This window comes from Cygnus olor, chromosome 29 (genome assembly GCF_009769625.2).
Source record: "Cygnus olor isolate bCygOlo1 chromosome 29, bCygOlo1.pri.v2, whole genome shotgun sequence".
NCBI lineage: Eukaryota > Metazoa > Chordata > Aves > Anseriformes > Anatidae > Cygnus > Cygnus olor.
The window spans coordinates 2,539,024-2,557,989 of NC_049197.1; the positions used below are offsets into that span (position 1 = coordinate 2,539,024).

The following is an 18,966-nucleotide window of genomic DNA, read 5'->3' on the forward strand; positions in this document are numbered from 1 at the left end:
CGCTCAAGCGCGAACGGGGACGACGGGGTGGCAGCACCCGGCCCCCCCCCAGGGCCTCCCCGTCCCCAGCCCACCCCCGGGGGGGCAGCACCGGGGCGGGGGGGGGGGGGGCCGCGCTCGGTACAACGGAAAATCCGCCCGCGGCGGCGGCACGGGGAGAACTAAAGGGCGATAACCAGCGATAAATGGGGGGGGGGCGGGGCACGGGGGGGCGGCCCCGCTCCCCGGCCACGAGCGGGGAGTCCCGGGGGTCCGCCCCGGCCTCCGTCGGTGGGGGCAGCACGGGCAGGCAGCACCGGGGGGGCACCAGGAACCCACCCCTCACTTGGGCTCCGCTCGCTCCTTGTGCGACTCCGTTACCACCTGCTGCGGGGGGAGAAGGTGGGGGTCAGCCCCACACCGGGGGGGGTCAGCCCCACACCGCGGGGGGGGTCAGCCCCCCCTTGCTTACCTGCCCATCCCTCGTCTCGATGGTTTTGATGAGCAGCATCCTCCGCACGGGGCTCGGCACCGGCTCCAGCTCAAGCACTGGGGCACGGAGAAGCCGTCAGCCCCCCACCGGGACCTCGGGGTGCAGGCGGGGGGGCAGCACAGCCCCAAAGGATGCAGCTGCACCCTCCGGGGGTCCCCATCCCCCCGTGCCCCCAAATCTGGGCTCCCTCCTCAGCCCGGCCAGCCCTCACCTGAGCTTCTGGTGCTGAAGGAGGCAGCGGGGTGCGGGGGGAAGGTGGCCCTGGGGAGGGAGAGGGCAGTGAGGGGAGGGCGGTGGGGTCCCGGTGACCCTGGCCCGTGCTGAGCCCTCGGCCACGGGAGGAGCTCGGGGCTGGCGGCAGAAGCAGGGCCAGGGCAGCTCCCCTGCATGGCCTTGTTTTCTGTGTGCAGCGAGAAATTCTCAGGGGAACTTCTCCGAGCGTGGGAGCGATGCGCGGAGCTGTGGTTTGCAGTTAAATTCCATAACAAGGGGGTGACTGGGATGGGGGGTTGACCCTGTTCTATGGCTGGGGTCTGGACGGCTGCACCCTGTAGGGCTCCCAGCACCGACAGGGACACGAGGCCACGGGTGCTGCTCCCTCCCTCGTGTCCCAGCCCGAGTGCTGCCTTCCCCAGCGGGACCACCACAGCGCCTCACCGGCTCTCCTCGCCCTCCAGCAGCTTGCGGTACGTGGCGATCTCGATGTCCAGGGCCATCTTGATGTTGAGCAGGTCCTGGTACTCGCGCAGGTGCCGCGCCATCTCCTCCTTCATGTGCTGGATCTCCTGCTCCAGCCGCCCCACCACGTCCTGGTAGCTCCCGATCTCCACCCCAAACTCGTCCTCCATCTCCCGCATCTGCCGCTGCAGCGCCTCATTCTGCGGGGAGGGGGGAGAAGGGGCGGCAGGGGGCTGCGGCTGGTCCCTGCGTGTCCCCCCCCGTGTTCCCCGGTGCTCACCATGCCCTTCAGCCCGTCCACCTCGCAGGTGAGGCTCTGGATCTGCCGCCGGGACTCGTTCATCTCCTGCCTCGCCAGCCGCAGCGCCTCGTGGTTGCGGTTAGCCGCGTCTGAGAGATCGGCGAACTGCGGGGACCGGGGCGGGGGTGTCAGGGCTGCGGGGGCATCCTGCCCCCTCCCCATGCCCCCACATGTCCCCGGGTACCTTTGACTTGTACCACTCCTCGGCTTCCTGCAGGTTCTTCACGGCGATGCTCTCGTACTGGGTGCGGATGTCGCGCAGCGCGGCCGTCAGGTCCGGCTGGCGGAGCTCCACCTGCACCTCCGCCTGCTGGCTCTGCGCGCTCACCTCCAGGTCCCGCAGCTCCTGCGGCACCACAGCACGTGGGCAGTCACACCGGCATCCCCCATCCCACACCCCTCGCCACCCCACAGCCCCAGCCCACACCTCCTCGTGCAGCTTCTTCAGGAAACCGATCTCATCCATCAGCAGCTCAATTTTGCGCTCCAGCTCCAGGCGGGACAGCGTGGCGTCATCCACGTCCTGCGGGGAGAAAACCATGCTGAGCTGTGGGGAATGTGGAGGGAACGGGACCCCCCGGACCCCCCCTGTGTCCCCCCCGCCCCGGAGCCGTGCAGTGCAGGGAGCGCCCGGTGTGTCACCAAGACTTTGCACGGAGGCACGGGCCCCGTGTGGGGTGTGCGGGGGATTGGGACGCCACCCGCTCACCTTGCGGAACAGCACGAGGCTCTTCTCCGCATCCTCCCGCTTCTGCATCTCATCCTCCAGCCTGGGGGGCAGCAGCGGTGAGAAGGGAGGAGGGGGACGGGGTGCAGACCCCCCACCCTGAACCTGCCACTGCCTGGGTCCCCCTGCACAGCGCATGGGATAGAGGAGGAGGAGCAAGAGGGGCCCCACAAGCCTGAGGTCCCCGCCTCGCGCCCCCCAGCTGCAGGCAGGCCCAGCCCCTCCTCCAGAACCCACAGGTCCCTGGGGTCCCCCACCCCGGTCCCCACCGCAGCGCCCTGGGGCAGGGCCCCGACCCCATTGCAGCCTCGTGGGTCCCTCCCTGGGACTTGCTCCTTCCCAGGGGGCTCAGCTCCACCTCTGGCCCCACCTCCTCCCAGTGCTCGTCCCAGTCTGCTCCCAGTGCGTCCCCTCCTGCAAGGCGGGGACCCTGCGCCCTGCCCTGGGCCCCACCCTTCCGCAGTCCCCTGTTCCCCCCCAGCCCCCCCGTGCATCCCCACAGCTTTCCCCAGCGCACACGGGCTGTATCCCCTGGCCCCTCCCCAAAAGACCCTCGGTTCCTCCCAGGGCATCCCGCTGCACGCCCCGGTCCCCTCCCCAGCAGCCCCGGCGCCCCCCGTCCCCATCCCCACTTCACGCCCGGGGCATCTCCATCACCCCCATCCCGGTGCCTTCTCCAGCGCGTCCCTGTGCCCACCCCAATGCTCTCCGGGGCACTCCCCGCTCCCCATCCCGGCGCACGTCCCTGTCACCGGGACACTCCCGGCCCCTACCCAGCGCATCCCGGTTCACGCCCCGGTCCCCACCCCCGTGCATCCCCCCTCAGCCCCCGGTCCCCATCCCGGTTCACCCATCAGTCCCCACCCCGGTTCACGCCCCGGTCCCCACCCCGGTGCATCCCCCCTCAGCCCCGGGTCCCCCTCCCGGTTCACGCCCCGGTCCTTCCCCCGGAGCATCCTCCCTCAGCCCCCGGTCCCCATCCCGGTTCACCCACCGGTCCCCACCCCGGTTCACGCCCCGGTCCCCTCCCCGGCGCATCCCCCCTCACCGCCCGCCCCCCACCGCCGCCCCTCCTGGGCCGTTCCCCGGTCCTCCCCCCGGTGCCGGGCCCGCCGCCCACCGCTGCCGCAGCCCCCGCAGCTCGGCGGCCAGCCCGTCGCGCTCGGCCTGGAGGCGATCGCGGTCGCGGCCGAGGCGCTGCAGCCGCTCCCGCAGCCCCCGGAGCTCGCCCTGCACCAGCCCCGCGGCGCGGGGGGCGGCGGCGGCGGCGGCGCGGCCCAGGGCGGAGCGCAGGGCCCCGTTCTGCCGCTCCAGCGCCCGCACCCGCTCCAGGAACGCTGCGAAGCGGTCGTTGAGCGCCGCCAGCTCCGCCCGCTCCGCTCCCCGCGCCGCCGCCGCCTCCGCCAAGCGCCCGGGAGCGGCGGAGACCGGGGCCGGCTGAGCCCCGGGGACGCGGCGGGGCGCGGGGGGGGCGCGGCCGCCGCGGTCCATGGCAGCAGCGGGGAGGCGGCGGCGGTCCCAGGCTCCGGTCGTTTATAGCGGGAGGCTGCTCCGCCCCGCCGGGGGGCTCCGGTAGCGAGAGGACGGGTCTGCGGGCGGGGGGAGCGCGGCCCGCCCCCGCCTCGGGCTGCAGGGAGCGCCCCGGGGACTCGGGGAACGATGGCACCGAGGGGGGGGGGGCGCGGGGAGCAGGGCCGGGAGCACCGGGGGGCTGGGGCTGCCCCTGCCGGGGTGCAGTGAAGGGGCCGGGGGATGCACGGGCAGGAATCGCGGGGGGACCCCCAACATAGTGCAGGGTGGGGCCGGGGGGGCACAGCTCCCTCCCCCCCGTGGGGCTGCAGAGGGAGCCCCATTCAGGCTTCTGCAAGGCTCTGCAGAGCCCCCCCCAGCTGGGTGCCCCCTGTCCAGAGTGCTGCAGGCCCTGTCCCCAGCAGCCAAGGGAGGGGGCACCCTGTCCCCGTCCCCCCCACCCCCGGGCCGTGACTTGGCTCCTGCAGAGCCGCCATGCACAGGGGCAGCGCTGAATAACGGGCCTTGGCCCCCCTCCATCCCCCCCCTCCCCCTCCCCGGGCATCGCTGCAGCAGGGCGGTGCTTTACAGGAAGTGGCCGGGTGCTATGGGGGGGGGGGGGGTCTGTGCTCCCCACCATGCCCAGCAGCCCCCCAGGCTCCGCAGAGCGATGCCAGGCAGGCCAGGAGCCGCGACGCCACGTAGGGCCCGTCTGCACCAGCGCCCTGGGCTAACCCAGCCCTGCCCAGGGCTGCTTCCTGCTCCCCGCCCATGCACCAATGCTGGAGGGCATCTGAGGACCCAGGACTGGTGCTGGAGGGCATCTGGGGACAGCCCCAGCCATGATCAGGGGCAGGGTGCGAGGTACCACGGGGCCACCAAGCCCTCCCAGGGGACATCCCCAGGGTCTCCCCCGTGTGGCAGTGCGGCACGGTTATGGGGAGCCCTAGGGACACCGTATGGCATGGGGCAGGGCTCAGCCCGCAACCCAGGTGCTGTGCAGACAGCCCAGCACCATGTAACCCACTCACAGTAGGCACAGCCCTCAACCCACCCAAGGTGCCCCCCACCAGCCAGCATCCCCCCCTCCAGGACAGCCCCCAGCCACACAGAAAGCCCCCCCAGTATTGTCAGCTGGGGGTCCTGCCCGGGTGAGCGTGAAGCAGAGTGTGTTGGGACAATAAGCGAGAGGCAGGATGATGCAGATTGGGCTTTTAATGAGCAGCTCGCGGTGCAGCTGGCAGAACAGACAAGGCACTAGTACTCCCCCTCCTCCTCGCCCTCCACACTGTCAGCCCCCACCTCCTCGTAATCCTTCTCCAGGGCAGCCATGTCCTCCCTGGCTTCTGAGAACTCCCCCTCCTCCATGCCCTCCCCCACGTACCAGTGCACGAAGGCACGCTTGGCATACATCAGGTCAAACTTGTGGTCCAGGCGGGCCCAGGCCTCGGCGATGGCCGTGGTGTTGCTCAGCATGCAGACAGCGCGCTGCACCTTGGCCAGGTCCCCCCCGGGCACCACCGTGGGAGGCTGGTAGTTGATGCCCACCTTGAAACCAGTCGGGCACCAGTCCACAAACTGGATGGTGCGCTTGGTCTTGATGGTGGCGATGGCGGCGTTGACATCCTTGGGCACCACGTCCCCGCGGTACAGCAGGCAGCACGCCATGTACTTGCCGTGCCGCGGGTCGCACTTCACCATCTGGTTGGCCGGCTCGAAGCAGGCGTTGGTGATCTCGGCCACCGAGAGCTGCTCGTGGTAAGCCTTCTCGGCGGAGATGACAGGGGCATAGGTGGCCAGGGGGAAGTGGATGCGGGGGTACGGCACCAGGTTGGTCTGGAACTCGGTCAGGTCAACATTCAGGGCCCCGTCGAAGCGCAGGGAGGCAGTGATGGAGGACACGATCTGGCCTATCAACCTGTTGAGGTTGGTGTAGGTGGGCCTCTCGATGTCCAGGTTCCTGCGGCAGATGTCGTAGATGGCCTCGTTGTCCACCATGAAGGCGCAGTCGGAGTGCTCCAGCGTGGTGTGGGTGGTGAGGATGGAGTTGTAGGGCTCCACCACGGCTGTGGAGACCTGCGGGGCCGGGTAGATGGAGAACTCCAGCTTGGACTTCTTGCCATAGTCGACCGAGAGGCGCTCCATGAGCAGGGAGGTGAAGCCAGAGCCAGTGCCGCCCCCAAAGCTGTGGAAGACCAGGAAGCCCTGCAGCCCCGTGCACTGCTCAGCCTAGGGGGAGAAATGGAGGGGGTTTGGAGCAGGTCAGCCATGGCTTCGCACCCCGGCACAGAGGCAGCTGGAGCCACCTGTCTGGAGCCAGCCCATGGGCAGCCAGGTGCAGCCTTTGATGCGCCAGGAGCACCCAGGGCAGAGCCGGTAGCACAGCAGGTCTGGCTAGCCACGGCGCTGGCCCTGGCGTGGGAACTGAGGTTCAAAGAGCTCAGGGCAGCCGCACCAGTCCAACCAGCCCCACTATGCTGGTCTGGCTGGGATTGAGTGAACTTTCCCTGCGGCAGCCCATGCAGTGCTGTGCTCTGCACGTGTAGCTAGAACAGCAGTGGTGTCACACCAGTGTTGTGTCTGCTGCTGAGCAGTGCTGGCACAGCATCAGGACTCCCTCTAACCCCCCCCAGAGCCAGCAGGCTGGGGATGGGCAAGAGGTGGGGAGGGAACATCACCAGGGCAGCTGACCTAAACCAACCAAAGGGATATTCCATACCATATGATGTCACTCTCAGCAGTAAATGGTGGGAAAAAGAAGAAGGGAGGGGTGGGCTCTCATGAAAACGTCTGTCCCCCAAACAACAGCTGCGTGCGTTGAGGCTGTGCTTTTTCCTTTTTTTTTTTTTCTATTTTTTCCTTTAATTAAATTATCCTTATCTCAACCTGTGAGTTGTTTCTTTCCTTTTCTTCTTCCCCTCCTCTTCTGAGGAGGGGGAGTGAGAGAGCAGCTGTGGTGGAGTTCAGCTGCCCAGTAATGTAAAACCACCACACCCACATCAGCACCCACACCAGGGCTGCACTGCCCATGGTATCCCAGCCTCCTGTCCTGACCACAGCACAGCCGGGCTTGGCACCAGGCTCAGACAGGGCCCTCGGGGCAGGCGTTAGGGAGGGGACAGCCCGGAGCCAGGGGACAGCCCGGACCTGTCTCCCCTGTCCCAGCCCCCCAGGGCAGCCCCACCTTTTCTCCTCAAATGATGCATCCCAGCCTGCCGATGGAGTGAGAAGGATGTGCTCATCGCCTCCCCCCTGCTTCCCATTGTCCCTGGCCCACCTGGGGTTGGGCACCCACCCCCAGAGACCCATGGGACCCCTCACCAGCTTGCGGATGCGGTCGCGCACTGTGTCGATGATCTCCTTGCCGATGGTGTAGTGCCCCCGCGCGTAGTTGTTGGCCGCATCCTCCTTGCCCGTGATCAGCTGCTCGGGGTGGAAGAGCTGCCGGTACGTCCCCGTGCGCACCTCGTCTGCGGGACAGCCCGAGCACCCTGTTAGCACCAGGCACCCCCTCGGCACCCACCACCGCCCACCCCGGCTCCCCGCGCTCACCGATCACCGTGGGCTCCAGGTCCACGAAGACGGCCCGGGGCACGTGCTTGCCAGCCCCTGTCTCGCTGAAGAAGGTGTTGAAGGAGTCGTCCCCCCCGCCGATGGTCTTGTCGCTGGGCATCTGCCCGTCGGGCTGGATGCCGTGCTCCAGGCAGTACAGCTCCCAGCAGGCATTGCCGATCTGCACGCCCGCTTGGCCCACGTGGATGGAGATGCACTCGCGCTGCGGGGCGCAGGAGAGGTGTTTGGGATCTTGTTCAGTTTGGCCCTGATGGCTCTGCCCCCTGCTGCAGCCCACCCGACGATGGAGCTGGCCGGGTCCCTTTTGCCCGGGGCTGCTCCCCGCCGCCCCCCCAGGGAATCCCCCCTTCCACCGCTCGATGCTGCCCCGCCGGGATTGTGCAACGCGGAGCTCACCCGGCCCCCGGTGCCTCCGTAGGGGCCGGATCCTGCCCACCCAGCCCGGCAGCGCCAGCCCTGACTCACGGCGGCACCGCGGCGCCACCGGGGCCGGTTCCGCGGCCCGGGGCAGGGCGAGAGCGAACTCCGAAAGCCGCGGGAGCGCGGCCCCGACGCCAGCGGGAGCCTCCCTCGGGCCCCGGCCGGCTGCTGCCGGCTTCATCCCGGGCAGAGCAGGGCGGAACGCGGGGGCTGCCCCCACGCGCGACTCCCCGACCCTCGTGGGGAGTGCTCCCAGCACCAGGGGACGAGGGGCTCGCACCCCACACGGGGCTCTCGGGGTGGGCTCCCCCCTACCTGGGGAGCCCCAGGGTGCGCGGTCTCGGGGGGGGGGGGCGGACCCAGGACCCACGCGGGGCGCCCCCAAACCGACGGGATGGGAGCCCCGGGACAGCCCAGGAGGACCGGGCCCCTACGGGGGTCGTTGCCCCAGCCGCCACCTGCCCGCAGCGGGGGCGCGCCCGGCCCCGCACCTCCCACGGACCCCGCGCCCCTGCACCCACGCGGGACACGCGAGACCCCGGCCCCCCTCGAGGCCCAGCCCCACGCGCTACCGGGAGGCACGCGGGGGCCTGCAGCCCACGGAGCCCAGCCCCACTCGGGGCACGTGTGGGGGGTCCCGGCCCCGGCCCCCCCTCACCATGGTCGCTCACTAGCCGGTCACCTGGGAGCCACGGTGAGAAGATCGCAGGGGGGCCCCGTGGGGCCGCGCATTATATGGAGGGGGCGGGGCCTCGGTGGGCAGGGCACGGGGAGGGCGGGGCACCGCCCACCACGCCCCTCCAGGCTCCGCCCCCGCCCCGCCCCACTGCCGGTTCGAAACTCCTGGGGAGGCGTGGGTGGTGAATTTGGGGGGAATTTGGAGGGCTCTCTTTGCTGAGAGCAAAGATATATTCGCCTTTGAGTGGGAAGACCCTGAAATGGGGCGGAAGCAGCAATACAGACATTTTATACACGTTTTATATAAATACAGTTTTACCTCAGGGGCTTACAGGGCCACCGATTTATTTGGGTGAGTTCTAGAGCAGATTTTGGATTAATTCCAACCTCTGGAGGATGTGTTACTGTTTCCATATGGGGATGATCTTTTATTGTCAGGACAGGAGAAAACACTAACAAGCTACTAAGCTTTCTGTGAAAACGGGGCTTGAAAGTATTGGATAATAAATTAAAATTTGTAGAAAGAGAAGTCAAGTATTTAGGGCATCTAGTGTCTGAGGGGGAACGAAGAATAAATAAATCCAGAGAGGATTCAGGGAAGGGTTGAGCTACCCCTACCCAAAACTAAAAAGAACTAACAAGTTTTAAGAGAAAGAGGTTTTTAAGGAATTAGGAGTCACAAAGTCCAAAGGAAAATAGTTACTCCCTAATGGGAGAGAAATGCTGAATAAAGTGCTAATGAGGCAAATATTAACTGTTTTGCATCAAGAGGGTCATTGGGGAATTCAAGCTAAGTGTGATGCTGTGCTATGGAAATACGTATGTGTAGGACTATATACACTCTGGCTGAACAGGAACGCAGGAGTTGTATAGTATGTCAAAAGGTAAACAGGAAAATTATCTGCAGTCAGCCCAAAGGGGGTTGAGAACCAGGAATTCAATGCTTCCAAAATGTACAGGTGGATTTTACAGAACTCCTTAGAGTAGGTAGATTTAAATACTTATTAGTCTTGGTTGATCATTTGTCAGGGTGGGTGGAAGCTTTCCCTTCAGTATCTGCTACTGCGAACACAGTAGCTAAAGTAATTCTAGAACAAAGAACTCCCAGGTATGGAACTGATGAAAATATGGACTCTGATCAAGGAAATCACTTTATGTCAGAAATATTGCAAGGGCTAGTGTGAACTCTAGGAATTAAGTGGCAATTTCACACTCCTTGACATCCTTCCTCTTCTGGAAGGGTGGAGTGGATCAGACAGTACAGAAGCAATTGACTAAGTTCTGGAAACTCAGCTTCCCCAAACAAAGTGCTTACCTTTGGCACTTCTCCGAATTCAAACTGCACCAAGAAAAGATGTGGGAGTTTCACCACATTAAATATTATTTGGATTTCTGTACCTGGACAAAGAGAATGAATTACCTTAATTTGAGACAAAAGATGCTTTTCTTAATAACTATTTTCTTAAGAACTACTCGCGCTGTCATCCTCTTTGTCACCTCTCAGGACCTGCGGATCATTAGCTCTAACCCCACCCTTGGAAGCCCTGATCCATCCATTCTGAGCAGGAGGTTGGGTTCTGTTACGGACACGGAGAGAATCGAAGCTGCAACCTGAGTGGGACGGACTGTTCCAAGTGCTCCTGACTACTGAGATGGCAGGAAGAATGGCTGAGAAAGGGTGGACTCCTTATACCTGGGTAAAAGCATCAGATAACCCCGATACCTGAAAGACTGCCTTAACAAAGACTTTTAAGGTTAAAATTGTTAAAACTAACTATTGTAAACCTTTAACTTCTCTCTAACAAACTCTGTTTGTCTTCCAAAGCCAGGTCCAAACTGGTATATTTTCTCATTGCATTTTAAAGTTGGTCCAAAAATTCTGTAGGGGTTTCTTTCGGACCTTGTTGGATACTATACAGGGTTGAATGATTTATAGATTTTGGAACTGGTTCTCTATTCCCAATTTAATCAGATTTTGGTATTTACATAACCATTCATAATTTCTGGGGTGATTAGGGTCTCAGTGGGGGTCGGTCAGGGAAATGCAATAGTCTACAGTTCCCTGAGCGGTCCCATTGGCAATCTGAGCTCGCACATGAACTCAGGCTGTTTTAAGAATTAGCTGCTTTTCTGTTTCCACCATCTCACCCAACATTAGATCAATGTCTCCCCAGTCTGGACCCTGATTTTTTTTCTTTTTTTTTCTTTTCTTTTTTTTTTTCTTGCCATTAAGTCCACTTTTGGTTACAATACTTAAGTAAGGTCTCACGATTAAAATTTCCTCCAGGTGGCCCACCAATGTCCTTCCAATGGGCCAAGATACAACCCAGAGGGGTCTTTTTATCAATAGTACTCAAAATTCTTCCCATTATGATGTCTTTTCTCAATCTCTTACACTTCGTCTGTTCTCGTGGAATAGCAGAGTCGTGGATCAGGACTCCACACTGCTTCACAGCGATACTGTGTCTCACTCACACAGCACAGTCACGCAATCACACAAAGAGGCCCCTTAAACTTCTCATTCATACCAGAATATATCACTTAGAACAATAACCAAACTCGTTTGTATCGTAAATCGTGAACCAATAACCATTTGCCTCAGATCCTTATCCACCATTATAAGTCAAATCCTAATACATGGTACTGGACTTTTACAACAGATGACAATACTTAGGGCAATGCCACGCACAACTCCAGCTGTTGTAGCCAGGAGATCCCAAGTTATTGTTCCACAGGGTACAGCCCTTATTCTGCTACTACCTTATTTCATAGGATTCCACAGAACATACCATATACCACGTACCCTGCTACTACCTTATGGGAATTCCCTAACAAGGGGGAGCACCAGCACTCTTTAGCTTGCGTAAAATACCTCACGACCTACAGGTATCCCTTTATTTTACAACATACCTGGTCCATCTGTGATGGTCCTTGTCTATCCCTGCGGTGATCTGAATGAGTAGGGGAGTCCTCCCGAGAACTCTCGGGGGCGCCCGGAGGAGTCCCATCCTCAGCAGGTCCCGCAGCTGGACAGAGAGGGTCCCACCTGGGTGGGTGCCAAATTGATTTGCGGAAATCAGCCCCTATGCCCTCGGGATGGTTGTAAAGCAGGTGTGTTTACTTGGTGCTGGGCACACACGCCGGGCGCAAGGGGGATAACTCCACCTAGCTTGCGCACCAAGGGTTACCGGCAGTGTGCTTATATGAGCGGGACAAATGCATTTTCATCTCAGTTCCCGTAAGGCTCTTGCATATTCATGAGCTCTCCGAGGATTTATTACCATAGGTTTCCGCCCCTATTCGCATGCGTACTGGCGTCCTTGGGTGGTCGTCAGGGGTACTCCGGTGGTCTTTTGATGAAGGCCAGGAGTCTTCCTCGCTGCTAAACTTCTGATCCTTCCTTTGACAGACTTCAGCGGTCAAGCCAGTTCTTGCTGGTCCTTTAGCTGCGCGTACAGTCTTTTACTCCCTCGTCTTTTGGGGTCGCTAACGTACAATCGTGCTGGCTAAGACCTAGGAATCAGCATCCTTCACCTTGTTCCCTGGCTCACCCCCGCCCCCGTGGGAAGCCCCTCGGGGCCCCGCCGCGCCGCCTCCCGGCCGCCGCCGCCTTTGTTCCGCTGCCAGCCCCCGGGGCGCTCCCTCCGGGGCCGTTCCCGTGGGGCGGGGTGGGCGGGCCGGGGGGGGGGGGCCCCCGACGCTTCCACCCCCCCGCCCTGCCCCACAGCACCCCAGCGTCTGGCCCTGGGCTGGGGCGGGCGCAGTTCGGGGTCAAGTTCCCAGGGTTTGGGGACGCGGCAGCCCCTGGGTCCCCCCCGCCCCCGTGCTGGGGTTTGCAGTGGGGTCACCGCCTCGGGCCCCCCCCCCCCCCTCCCCCCAATCCCAGGGGGGGTCCTGAGAGCAGCGAGACCCTCCCAGGCCCCCACGTCCCCCCAGGAACCCCTGTGCTGCCACACCCCAAGGTTGTGCCCAGCCCCCCCTTCTCAGTGCCATGCACTGGGTGTCCCTGCCCCCCCGGTGTCCCCCCCCACATCCTTGGCGCTGTCTCACACATGGGGCCAGAGCACCCAGTGCCCCCCATGATGCCCACCCCTCGAAACGAGCGCCACCGGCACCCCCTGAGATGGGAACCCCCCCATGGGGATGTGCCTGCTGCTGCATCACCACCCTGGCTCCCCCCCCACCCCCCCGCGGCTCCCCCCTGGCTCCCCCCTGGTTCCTCCCGACTCCCCCCGGCTCCCCCCCGGCTCCCCCCAGCAGCCACCTCCCCGCACCTTTATCCCAGGCTTTGCCGCAATGCGGTGCCGCGGCTGCAGCCCCCTCCCCACGCCCAGCAGACGCAGCCCCCGCTGCAGCCCCGCAGCCCCCCGTCTCCTGCCCCCCCCAGCTCTGCCCCCCATGCCCCTTTCCCTCCCCTCTCCCCAGTGTCCTTTCTGTTGTGGCTCCCTTGGGGCTTTGTAGTGGCAGCAGTGCTGGGGGGGGGGGGCACGGAGCACCTTGGTTGTGGGGACACACTGTGCCCCCCCCATGGGGATGGGGTCCCCAGCAGCTCCGGGGGGGATGGGGCCCCCCACTCCCAGCCCTTTGAAGGGGGACACTGGGGGGGCAGCCTGGGTGCTCCCACCTCAGCAATGCCCCTGTCACCCCAGGGCGAGGAGCAGCCCCATTCGTCCATCTCAGTGAACTCGTCACATCGACGCTCAGGGGACAGACAGACGGACAGACAGAGCTGGCGGGGGCTGGCGGCACTGGGGGGGCACACAGAGCTGGAAACCTCTGCCGGCCCCGAGCCAGTGCCGGCTTCTCAGCTCCGAGCTGCACCGGGGGGAGTGGGGCTGGGCAGTGAGGGGGGGCTGGCTCATGGGGTCCACATGGGGACACCCAGATGTGGAGGGGGGGGCAGCTGCGGTGGGGCTGGGGGCTCCGGGGGGGTCTCATGGCCTCTGTGCTCGGTCATGCCTGGGCTGCAAACACGGCGGGGGCCCAGCAACCGTCACCAGGAGCTGCTGCGTTGCTACCAACAGTCAACAGAGCACAGGCGGCTGGGAAGCGGCTGGGGGGGTGGCTGGGAGCTGGGGGGGTGGCTGGGAGCTGGGGGGGTGGCTGGGAACCGGGGGGCAGCAGGGAGTGGGGCCAGCTCCCCCCTTAGCCCTCAATCAGTGCACACTGGGGCTGGGTGTTGGGCCCAGGGCTGGTGGACACCCCATGCCATGGGGGGAGGTAAAGGAATGGCATTGCCCTCCCCCTCACCACAGCAAAGGGGGTGGCAGGCAGTGGGGGGGGGGCCAGGGATGGTGTCACCCCCCCCGCAGCACAGCAATGGGGGTTTGGGGCCTCGGCCCTGCCAGGCCCCCCGGCCCCACAAGGTGATGGATGTAGGGGGGGAGTTGGGGGGGGACCCCGGGGGGGGGAGTCCCAGCCCATGTCCTAGCACCCGCTCTTGTAGCAACCCCACCACCAGGGCCAGTTGCCTAGCAGCAGTCGGTGCGGAGACGAGTGGCCTCCTGTACCTAATGATGGGAAGGGTCTGGGAGGGGGACATCCCCCCCCCGGCACCCTTCGCCCTTCACCCTGCATCAGCTGGGAGGGGGTCGAGCCAGCACCCTGCTGAGCCCCCCCCGCCCACGGCTTGGAGGCATTGAAGGGCAGCCCCCCCCAGCCTGGAGCTGCTGGGGGGCTCAGGCCACGTTTCCCATCGGGGGGGCCAGGACCCCCCCCATAGAGCACCAAACACTCATCTACAGCCCGGGGGGAGCCCATTTGGGGTGTGGGGGGGCAAAGCCTGGCTGGGGCTGCACCAGCCTTTGTTCCAGTGGGCGATGCCCAAATCGCGGCTCCTCTTTGTCTGCAGCCCCATATTCCTCGGGGGGGGGGGGGGGGGACACGGGGGGGAGCCCCAGCCCCTCCCTGCTCCCTGCCCTGGTTTAGCAGCACCCCAAAAACACTGGAGGGGGAGGGGGGGCAGAGCATGGGGCAGGAGGGTGGCGGGGACGTGGGAACAGGGACCTGGAGCTGCCCAAAAATCCGCGTAATGCGGGAAATGCAGAGAAAAAAATGGGATTTCTCAGCGCGGGGGGGGCGATGCTGGCAGCTCCACCTGCAGCAGCTGGGGCCAGCCTTGGGGGACGACCCCCGGCACCCCCCGTACCCCACCCCGGCCACTGCAGGGACCGCTGGGGCTGGGGAGGGGGGGCAGTGTCACGGCGGGGGGGCTCGGGGCGGCGAGCGGCCGATGTCCCAGCTGTGTCCCCGCCACCAGCTGCCGCAGAGCGGCTGCCACTTGGTGCCGGGGCCATTCCCGGGGCGGGGGGGGGTGGGAAGCAGAGTCTGGGAACGGCCCCAGGCCCCCCCCCCCTCGGTGGGCCCCCGGGGGGTGGCACACAAAGAGGCGGCTGGAAGGGAGCGGGGACGGGCACGGGGCCATGGCGGCACCGGGGGCCAAGACGTGGCTGGGAACCAGGGCACTGGGGCACGGCCAGGCACGGGGACAGGGCCACGGCCGGGATGGGGACAGGGATGTGGCTGGGGATGGGGGCAGGGACACCCCAGGACATGGCCGGGGCTGGGGACAGCGCCATAGCTGAGAACCAGGGCACGGGGGCAGCCGGCCGGTGGCACCGCCGGGAGCGGGGAGCAGGGCGTGTGTGTGGGGGGGGAGTGGCAGCGGCACGGCCACGACCGGGCACCGGGGATGGGACCGGGGACATGGCCGGGACCAGGGCACGGCGGAGAATGGCCACCCCGGGGCAGGGCCGGCCGCACGACCGGGGCACGGCGGGACGGGACCGGGACGGGGGGGGGGGGCAGTGGCGCGACGAGCCGTGCTGTCCCCCCCTTGTCCCCTCCCGTCCCCGCACCCACCGCAGCCCGCGGCCCCCCCGCCCCGCCCGGCTTTGTCTGCGGCTCCGGGGGGGGCATTGCCTCATCCCCGCGCCGCCAATGGCCGCCGCCGCCACCTCCCCCCCCCGCCCCGCCCCGGCCCCCCCGCCCCGGCACTATAAAGCCCCGCGCCCAGCCGCCAGCGCCGCCGCGTCTCTTACATCGACCGCCTCAGCGTCGTGCTGTGAGAAAGCCCCGGAGCCAAGCAGCCGCCATGGTGAGCGCGGGGGGGGGCACCGGGCCGGAATGGGGGGGGACACCGGGGCCAGGATCGGGATCGGCTCGGGCCGTGCGCGCCCCCGCCGGGGACCCCCGCGCCGCCGCCTTTGTTCCCGGTCCCCCCCCCCCCCCGAAGCCGGCGGAGCTGCCGAGCCCGTAATGAGCTCACCGCGGCAGGATGAGGCACCCCCGGCCGGCGCTGAGCCCGCTCAGGGCGCGGTCTCCGTTAAACGGGGCAGGATCGGGGCCCTTTGTCCGGTGCTGAGCCCGTCCTGGGTGTGGCTCCCGTTAAACGGAGTGGGATGGGACCCCCTGGTTCCCGTTAAACGCGACAGGATGAGGCCCCCCGGTGCTGAGCCCGCACTGGGCGTGGCTCTCGTTAAATGGAGCAGAAGGGGGGCTCCCGGTGCTGAGCCCCCACGGGGTGTGGCCCCTGGTAAATGGGCCTCAATAGGAGCCCCCTTGGCTGGTGCTGAGCCTACAATGGGTGTGGCCCCGATCCAACAGGGCAGGATAGGGCCCTCGGTGCTAAGCCCCCACTGGGTGTGGCTCTTGTTAAATTGGGCAGGATCAGGCCCCTGGTGCAGAGCCCTCGGCCTGTGCTGGGTGTGGTCGTAGTTGCAGGGGTAGGGTGAGCTCCCGGGTGCTGAGTGCTGTGTCCCACACTGGAGGTGGCACTGGGGGCAGGATGGGGTCCCCAGTCCTGCACTGGGTGTGGCCCTGGCTCAATGAGGACCCCACTGGGCAGGATAAGCCCCTGGTGCTGAGCCCTCAGCCCACACTGGCTGTTGCTGTGTCTCCATGGGGTGGGTAGGGCAGGATGTGACCCTTGGGACTTCCATCTCCCACTTGGTGTGGTCACAGCCCCAGAGGGCAGGATGGTGCTGAGCCCCTGGCACACAACAGGCACTGTCACAGTGGCTCAACAGGCTCAGTCTGTGGGCAGAGCAGGATGGTCCCCCCCGGTGCTGAGCCTCACCCTGCACCGGGTGTGGACCTGGCGCAGGGCCCCCTGCAGCCCCCAGAACAATAGGATGGGCCTGGGCAGGATCTGGCCCCTAGCATGGGCTGGCCCCATCCTGCCCTGGCCAGCTCAGCACCAGCCCCTCCTGGGGGCAGCATCCTGGGGGACCTGGGCTGGGGCTGCAGCTGGGGGGGGGAGGGGGGGGGAAATGGGATGTGAGTGGGGTGGGGGGGCCTTGGCTGAGCCACGGGGGGTGACACAGCACCATGAATGTCCCCACAGCGCGAGTGCATCTCCATCCACGTGGGCCAAGCGGGCGTGCAGATCGGCAATGCCTGCTGGGAGCTGTACTGCCTGGAGCATGGCATCCAGCCCGACGGGCAGATGCCCAGCGACAAGACCATCGGCGGGGGGGACGACTCCTTCAACACCTTCTTCAGCGAGACGGGGGCTGGCAAGCACGTGCCCCGGGCCGTCTTCGTGGACCTGGAGCCCACGGTGATCGGTGAGCGCGGGGAGCCGGGGTGGGCGGTGGTGGGTGCCGAGGGGGTGCCTGGTGCTAACAGGGTGCTCGGGCTGTCCCGCAGACGAGGTGCGCACGGGGACGTACCGGCAGCTCTTCCACCCCGAGCAGCTGATCACAGGCAAGGAGGATGCGGCCAACAACTACGCGCGGGGGCACTACACCATCGGCAAGGAGATCATCGACCTGGTGCTCGACCGCATCCGCAAGCTGGTAGGACTGGGGGGGCTGTGTGGGGGGCGCCGGTGGGTGGTGAGATGAGGACAAAGGCTCTGGTTCTCGGTCTTGCCCTTCCTGCTGAACTAGCCAGGCTGTGTTTAGACTTAATATATTAATTAATGGTAATCCTGCTCTTCAGTGGCTGCCATTGGCTGGTGGTGGGATGCGGCACAGCTGGGGTGTTGGAGCTGCTCCACAGCGCCGCGTCCCCAGGCACCTGGCGGTGCTGAGCTGTGCAATTCCTTCTTTGTTCCTCCTTGGCTCTGGTTGCAGCTGCATCCAGCTGTGCTCAGCAGTGTTGGGAGCTCAAGGGGCTGCTTGGGGGAGGCAGCAGAGCCATGGACTGAGTGGGCCCCCCCAGCCCTGCCTCCCCTCAGTGCTCTGTGGCCAAACCACGGGCAGGGGCAGCTGCAGACATCCTGCCCCCACCACCCCAACGGGCTCTGGGGGCAGAGGGGCTTCCCCAGGGGATTCGTGCTCTGAGGGTTTCCAACAACGCGAGTTGGGGTCACCCCATCCTGCTGGCTTGTGCTCTGCTGCTGGAAATCCCCAAATATCGTGAGAGGAAGGAGTGAGCTCTGTTGCTGCCCAGCTTAATCATGGCCCCCCCACCTGTCTCTCCCTCCAGGCTGACCAGTGCACAGGGTTGCAGGGCTTCCTGGTCTTCCACAGCTTTGGGGGCGGCACTGGCTCTGGCTTCACCTCCCTGCTCATGGAGCGCCTCTCGGTCGACTATGGCAAGAAGTCCAAGCTGGAGTTCTCCATCTACCCGGCCCCGCAGGTCTCCACAGCTGTGGTGGAGCCCTACAACTCCATCCTCACCACCCACACCACGCTGGAGCACTCCGACTGCGCCTTCATGGTGGACAACGAGGCCATCTACGACATCTGCCGCAGGAACCTGGACATCGAGAGGCCCACCTACACCAACCTCAACAGGTTGATAGGCCAGATCGTGTCCTCCATCACTGCCTCCCTGCGCTTCGACGGGGCCCTGAATGTTGACCTGACCGAGTTCCAGACCAACCTGGTGCCGTACCCCCGCATCCACTTCCCCCTGGCCACCTATGCCCCTGTCATCTCCGCCGAGAAGGCTTACCACGAGCAGCTCTCGGTGGCCGAGATCACCAACGCCTGCTTCGAGCCGGCCAACCAGATGGTGAAGTGCGACCCACGGCACGGCAAGTACATGGCGTGCTGCCTGCTGTACCGCGGGGACGTGGTGCCCAAGGATGTCAACGCCGCCATCGCCACCATCAAGACCAAGCGCACCATCCAGTTTGTGGACTGGTGCCCGACTGGTTTCAAGGTGGGCATCAACTACCAGCCTCCCACGGTGGTGCCCGGGGGGGACCTGGCCAAGGTGCAGCGCGCTGTCTGCATGCTGAGCAACACCACGGCCATCGCCGAGGCCTGGGCCCGCCTGGACCACAAGTTCGACCTGATGTATGCCAAGCGTGCCTTCGTGCACTGGTACGTGGGGGAGGGCATGGAGGAGGGGGAGTTCTCAGAAGCCAGGGAGGACATGGCTGCCCTGGAGAAGGATTACGAGGAGGTGGGGGTGGACTCGGTGGAAGGGGAGGGAGAGGAGGAAGGGGAGGAGTATTAAACCTTCACAACGGTGCTGCTTGTACAGGGAACAAATGTAGTGGAAGACCCCCCGATGGGTCTGTAGTAGTGGGTGCGCCACTGTCTGTGCTGTTAAATGGTCTGTGAAATGGAGAAGTCTGTTATGGACCCACCCGTTCTCTCCTGTGGGTCTGAATAAAAAGCATTCCCTGTCTTAGGGTCTGTGTCTGGTGTG

At 64.9% G+C, this 18,966-nt stretch overlaps 3 protein-coding genes across 8 annotated transcripts in view; 1 reads left to right on the forward strand and 2 right to left on the reverse strand.

The window, feature by feature from the left end:
• PRPH (peripherin) lies at positions 1-3,669 on the reverse strand. The gene is made up of 9 exons (XM_040539346.1): positions 3,299-3,669; positions 2,161-2,221; positions 1,879-1,974; positions 1,636-1,797; positions 1,431-1,556; positions 1,130-1,350; positions 684-733; positions 452-528; positions 1-366 (listed from the first exon to the last, which is right to left on the reverse strand). Exons 1-9 carry the CDS (start codon positions 3,667-3,669, stop codon positions 322-324), a joined length of 1,209 nt encoding a protein of 402 aa, XP_040395280.1. The 3' UTR covers positions 1-321.
• Positions 3,670-4,884: 1,215 nt separating this feature from the next.
• Positions 4,885-18,966, reverse strand: part of LOC121061108 (tubulin alpha-1A chain-like) — a 34,081-nt gene continuing 19,999 nt past the window's right edge. For 3 of the 5 annotated variants that reach the window (XM_040539497.1, XM_040539498.1, XM_040539501.1), the window contains 3 exons: positions 7,240-7,462; positions 7,009-7,157; positions 4,885-5,916 (listed from right to left, as the gene is read on the reverse strand). In XM_040539497.1, coding sequence (XP_040395431.1) covers positions 4,945-5,916; positions 7,009-7,157; positions 7,240-7,462 — 1,344 coding nt within the window. In that variant the 3' untranslated portion in view covers positions 4,885-4,944. Of the gene's footprint in view, positions 5,917-7,008; positions 7,158-7,239; positions 7,463-8,338; positions 8,422-9,673; positions 9,757-11,639; positions 11,680-18,966 lie in introns of those variants that run through there. The other 2 variants (XM_040539499.1, XM_040539500.1) reach the window with 2 other exon arrangements.
• TUBA1A (tubulin alpha 1a) lies at positions 15,304-18,945 on the forward strand. 2 transcript variants are annotated; one of them, XM_040539507.1, is made up of 4 exons: positions 15,304-15,454; positions 16,703-16,925; positions 17,008-17,156; positions 17,791-18,945. In XM_040539507.1, exons 1-4 carry the CDS (start codon positions 15,452-15,454, stop codon positions 18,769-18,771), a joined length of 1,356 nt encoding a protein of 451 aa, XP_040395441.1. In that variant the 5' UTR covers positions 15,304-15,451; the 3' UTR covers positions 18,772-18,945. The 2 variants fall into 2 exon arrangements, with proteins under 2 accessions (XP_040395441.1, XP_040395442.1); XM_040539508.1 differs by lacking the exon at positions 15,304-15,454 and having other exon boundaries at positions 16,684-16,925.